At 37.8% G+C, this 5,810-nt stretch overlaps 1 protein-coding gene across 1 annotated transcript; it reads right to left on the bottom strand.

Annotated features, from left to right (window-relative positions):
- Window positions 1-254: 254 nt before the first annotated feature.
- Window positions 255-4,013, bottom strand: LOC104942041 (glutaryl-CoA dehydrogenase, mitochondrial). Its single transcript, XM_010767235.1, has 7 exons — window positions 3,913-4,013; window positions 2,943-3,058; window positions 2,801-2,833; window positions 2,529-2,669; window positions 1,714-1,776; window positions 909-1,079; window positions 255-388 (listed from the first exon to the last, which is right to left on the bottom strand). Exons 2-7 carry the CDS (start codon window positions 3,043-3,045, stop codon window positions 255-257), a joined length of 645 nt encoding a protein of 214 aa, XP_010765537.1. The 5' UTR covers window positions 3,046-3,058; window positions 3,913-4,013.
- Window positions 4,014-5,810: the final 1,797 nt, after the last annotated feature.

Raw genomic sequence — 5,810 nt, 5'->3', positions numbered from 1 at the left:
CAGGTATTTGTGTTCAACATGTAAGAAGTAGAAAGTACAGGTATTTGAGTTCAACATGTAAGAAGTAGAAAGTTCAGGTATTTGTGTTCAACATGTAAGAAGTAGAAAGTAGTCAGAAAAATAAGTAGTGGAGTAAAGTACTGATACCAGAAACATGTACTTAAGTACAGTAACGAAGTATTTCTACTCCACTACTTCCTACCTCTGTTTGTATGCATGGTCCCTGTTTAATAAAGACATATAAATGCCATTGCTCACCAGGTCTTGGAGCCGGTCACACTGTAGGTGCCGCTGGACGGGTTGTACTTGGCTCTGGTCTCCATGCCGCTCGGGTCACTACCGTGGTTCGGCTCCGTCAGACCAAAACATCCCAGGATCTCCCCCCGAGCTGCGAGGAGAGCACAACATCATTATGTCTATTTAATGGCTGAGGCATTAACTCTGGAACTCCCTTCCCAGCCACACCCGAAAGGCCAACACTCTTCTTTAACAGTTTTCATTGAGATTTCAAAATCTGAAAAAATATACATTCAATAGCATTGCATGAAAGGCCAACACTCTTGAATCCTTCAAAGAGATCTCTCAAAACTCACTTATTCACTCTAGCTTTCAAACTCTGATCAACATTTTGGACCCCATCTGTAACCCCACTACACATAGAGGACTTTAAGCTGGGACTGTAAGCTATTTGAATTAGGGATGCCAGAAACTGATCATGATCAAATTCGAAAATCGGACAGCCCTGGCGAATATTAATCGATTATTCGCCGACATAAATAATAATAAAAAAATATATAAATAAAATCGACTTTTAAAAATAATTTTCGATTATGGAGACTGTAACGAATATTCGAAAAATCGAATAATCGCTGGCATCCCTAATTTGAATATCCGTCCATGACTCTTACCCAGCCTGGGGAGGTACTTCTGCTTCTGCTCCTCTGTGCCGTAGGCGTTGATGGGATGCATGACGAGGGACGACTGCACGCTCATGACGGAGCGATATCCGCTGTCCACTCGCTCCACCTCTCTGGCGATCAAACCGTACGCAACATAACTCACACCGGCACATCCAAAACCTTCACATCACACACAGGAAGAGGAATAACGTCAGGGTGTTGGAAACAAACTGATACAAGTCCAGAGCCAACTCAAGACACCATTATTCATTTAGGTCATTATTCAAGTGTATTTATTCTTGTTTTATTCAGTCCTTCTGCTGGTATCTTTTATTCGTTATTTTTTTCGTGAAGTGAGTTATATAATAATTATGAAAAGTGCTGTATGAATAAAGTTGGAAGTAGTCATAGTTAAAGATTTCTCCAAAACAAACAAAGCCCTCAGGTCCAGTGTGCCTACGACCAAAGTCCATTTGGGACAATTCAGTTCTTTCTGTGAGAGAAATGTTCCAGATTCACATTATAAGAAACTGTTTGTAAATGAAAATAAAAAAATTTTTTTTCTTATTGAATAAACTTTTAGGTGTGGTTTTTCTGTGTTAGAAAAGTCATGTCAGTTATTTTTCTATTGTGTTTGATGATTCATTGATTCATTTTTTGCATTCTGTGATTTAGTCTTTTGTGTTTTAATGTTGGAAATGAATAAAGGCAGGTAAACATTTTTTTTTAAAAGCAGGCTGAAACGTTATAGCTCACAACACAATTCTACAACACACATCTATGGACCATTAACTGTGAAATCTAATTGACTCACCTTGTATGGTTGGGCCCAGCACGCCCATCTCTCCCATCTCTGACACGATATCTCTGTGGAACACTGGAAATAAATAAAACACACAATCAGCAGTTGTATGACATGAAGTGCAACAGAAGATACGCCGTTTTATTTTGAGCAAAATCATTTTTTTTAGCTAATTCCTATCTTTAATTATATGTGGCCGTGGCTCAGTGTGGCTCAGTGTGCTGGACTTCGAATCAGGGGATAGCAAGTTCGAGTCCCACTGCAGTCAGCATGTCGTTGTGTCACCTCAAGTTGCTCCTGTGGGGATTGTCCCCAGTACTGAATGTGTGTAAGTCGCTTTGGATAAAAGCGTCTAACAAATGACGTGTAAATGTGTACAGAATATATTCGTATATTCCAAAATAAGAGCTTTTTCGTCACTAAAATGTGTTTTTTCCTATTAGGAATCATATAAGCAGGGCCTCAGGTCTCTGCTAGGTGACGATCATCAGAAAGGAACAGCTGTGACGTCTATCTTAATCTTCTATTTATATTATCTTTAAACATTCCAGAGGCCACAAGACTGTTAAACACCTGAACTAAGAACATCCATAACGTTCACCTATTTACCTGAATATACACTCTTATGGCACTACTTCTATTCGATTGTATTTACTTGTATGTATGTAATGTATGCACTATTGTATCTGGGACTTCAGATGTTCCTCAACTGTAGCTCTGTACGAATGACAATAAAAGCCTTGAATCCTTGAAATGGTGCCCTTGGTTTTGTTTGTTGGACCCGAGACATGTTTTGGCTAGAGGTGAACATGTTATGAGTCTCTGACCTTCGTTTCTGTTGGCCATCAGGATGCGAGGCATGAGTTTCTCCTGGCAGTAGGTCCTGAAGGAGTCTCTGATCATGATCTCATCCTCCGTCAGCTGGCCCTCCAGGTTCAGAGCATCGCGCCAGTCAAACTGGACCTTCGCTGACAGATGTTAAGAAAAGGAACAATTCAAAAACCTTCAAACCATAGTTACAAATATGTTCCGGTGAGAGCTTCAAATTTAATGTAGTATCTACAGTAGATTTCCCTAATAAGGAGTTAGTAACACCTACGTGCTTTAGGCTTCTTCTCAGTCTTCTCTGCTTCTGTAGAAATGTAAAACCAGGAAAGGATTGATATTAAGCAAGTAACGATAAAACACAGTTTCCCTGAGAACAATCACTATGAAACAAAGATATCTCATGTTGTCAGTACCCCAGTTGGCCTGTGCTGCAGTTCCCTGTGATCTGGAAGCTGAGAGGACGGCACATCTGTGAGGAGAGACCAGGAGACGGCACAGAGCGTTTCTCAAAGCCATGATGAAGAGGAGCCTGTAAAAGAAACATTTATATACATTATAAACTGGTAACTTAAAGTGCAATCCTAGAGCTTGCATTGGAAGTGATGGCAGTGACTTTCACAGTGTGCTAACATATGCTAAGTAGGAGCAGCAAGGTTCTGTTAACCCTGAACCAGTGAGTGACTGTCAGTCGTGGGCTGGTGGACCAATCATTGAGATTAACTTATGTAAAAGTAATAATAGCACAATGTAAAAAATACATTTTATTAATAGTAATACAAAAAAATCATTGTAGAAAAACCTACGTTCTTTTATGTAAACATCTGTACAATATATGTGTAAACTAACTACAAACTAAAGCTGTATAATAAAAGTAATATCCATTTATATTGCAGTGGAGTTGAGGTATAAAGTGGCATGAAAAGACAACACTCCAACAAAGTAAAAGTACCCACATTTTGCAAAAGTATTTTCTTTTTACTAAGTTACATTCGACCACAGGTGAGTGCATAGTCAATACACTTGTTATTGACTACAACAATCAGTTTGCTACGAAAGCAAGGCTTGAGTTACAACTGTAGGTAGGAAGATAATACTAGCTGGTGTTTCTAAATGTCAGTAGTATAAAAGCGGTTTTATTCTGTATTACTGTATTCTCTAACAACCTCTGACAGTGCTAAGCTAACCTAGCTCAGCTAACCTGTTCGGCCTCAAGTGACATTATTGTAGCTACAAGCTAACAGTGCTACCTCACGAAAGGTCGCTAATAACTTTGCTGTAAACGACATAATATCCAAATGTTCAGGGTAACAATGTGCTGTACTAGCGCTGTTTGTTAAATAAAGCAGTAAAAAATGTGTTAGTGTTTGTATAAGGAGTATTTACCTGTGTTTAGTGGGACAACAATCCTTTTTCTGTCTCCTCTGTTATGCCACTGAGTTATATAGCACAGCGTCAAAATATAACATGACGTCATCACGCAAAGCACGCAAGACTGTTCGTGCTGCGCCATCATTGTACCATGTGCCTGAGATCAGCCTATGATCAACTTTTATCTTATATATTCAACCTCTGTGAAGTCAATACATTAAAAAACTGAGACTTAAATATAAACGTATACATGATCTTTGTTGTTTTGGGCATCTATTATCATTAAAGATGGCTGATTGATTTTAAGGGATAGTTCACCAACTGCAGAGGAATCTGATTGGCTCTCCAGCAGAGGCGTGTTGGATGTTGGAGGAGTGGATTTCTGTGGTTGTCTTATATTCCAGTTCCCAGAATAAAGGCAACTCAGTAACAATATCCCAATAGGTTCAGCCACTCTTAGTCATGCTCTAGACACAATAACACAGCTAATTCAGTCGTTTGTATAGCAGTACTCCTGTGTACTGTTTGATGTCACCTTCACTTTGTTTACACTTATTCATTTAGCTACTCATGGACGAGCTGTCTGAGCATTTTTAAAGTTTCAATGAAGGAGGCAAATAACATTTAAGATTTGTTTCTTAAATGCAACCATCTCAATCTCAATCTTTATTTATTTATTTAACCATAATGCAAGTGAGAGCATGACAATACATTGCCAGAAGGGTGCAGCATTATACAAAAATAGACCTAAAATAGGACTAAAAGTGTTTTTCAAGGTACTCAAAGACACTGTAAATGTTCAGGGTAAAATGGATACAAAAAAAGGAAAAAATATACTTTACAATACCCAATATAAATGAGAAATTAAAAGAATTAATTATTTTTTTGTTACCAGCACACAAATCCTCCTTATGTATACATAAATACAGTTAGCTTACTCAACATGATACATTACTGTCCAACAGTCACTAAAATTAGCTCCATCTGCACCAGCAACAGAGGGCTCTCTCGTGTTAAAGGGGAACCCTTTGATCTCACCTCTTCTCCTCGGCAGTCAGATCAGGGAATGTCGGGTCTGTACGTTGAATTATGAATAGATTGCATTATATATTTAATGTTGTCTTGAATTTCATCAGGGCCATAGCATTGATTTGGTGCACTCTGCTGATTAAGACACATTTTCTCTGTGAATGAGTCATAATTGACAAACACATGTTACAGTATGTAGCCCTCGTTATATTTAATACAAAAATTAGAATATTTAGACAGATATATGCAACACTAAATTGTAAAAAATACTGTGTTACAAATAAAATAACTGCATTTTACATCTTACTTAATTAAAAGTAGAGATGTATTGACATCAATATATACTTAAAGTACCACAATTCATGTAATCGCACTCGTTACGGCCCATTTCTGAATCATTTGTAATAATTTACTGGATTTAGGTATTGATGCAATAAAGTGCTCGCACAGTATTTAAAGGTGGAGCTATTTTGACTGACTGTATCTAGTGCTAGATCTTATCTAGATATTTAACCTATAATTATATGTCAATATGTTCATTTATTAGTTGATTTAGATTTTGTATTAGCTTATTATCTGAACCTGTAAGGTATCTGAAGCAGTCAAATAACTGTAATGAATTACAAAAGTACCATATGGGCTGTCAAAATGTAGTTTAAAGTAGCATAAAAATTCTAAATTGTACTAAAATAGAGTATTGGAGAGTAAAGATACTGTATTACATTGCACCACTGGTTATATTGCAGCTCATTGGACATTTATGCCTATGCCAGTGAACGGTAGGAATACAAACTCCCACCTTCGCTCACTGATTGGCTAAACGCTTTGTCAATCACTCCGTCTTGCGTTCTCATTGGTCCTCACTCTTCTCTAAGGAATGCCCC

This window comes from Notothenia coriiceps, unplaced genomic scaffold, assembly GCF_000735185.1.
Source record: "Notothenia coriiceps isolate Sejong01 unplaced genomic scaffold, NC01 NC01_scaffold00000339, whole genome shotgun sequence".
Taxonomy (NCBI): domain Eukaryota; kingdom Metazoa; phylum Chordata; class Actinopteri; order Perciformes; family Nototheniidae; genus Notothenia; species Notothenia coriiceps.
The sequence above is the reverse complement of the archived record's forward strand: the minus strand, read 5'-3'. Positions and strand labels throughout refer to the sequence as shown.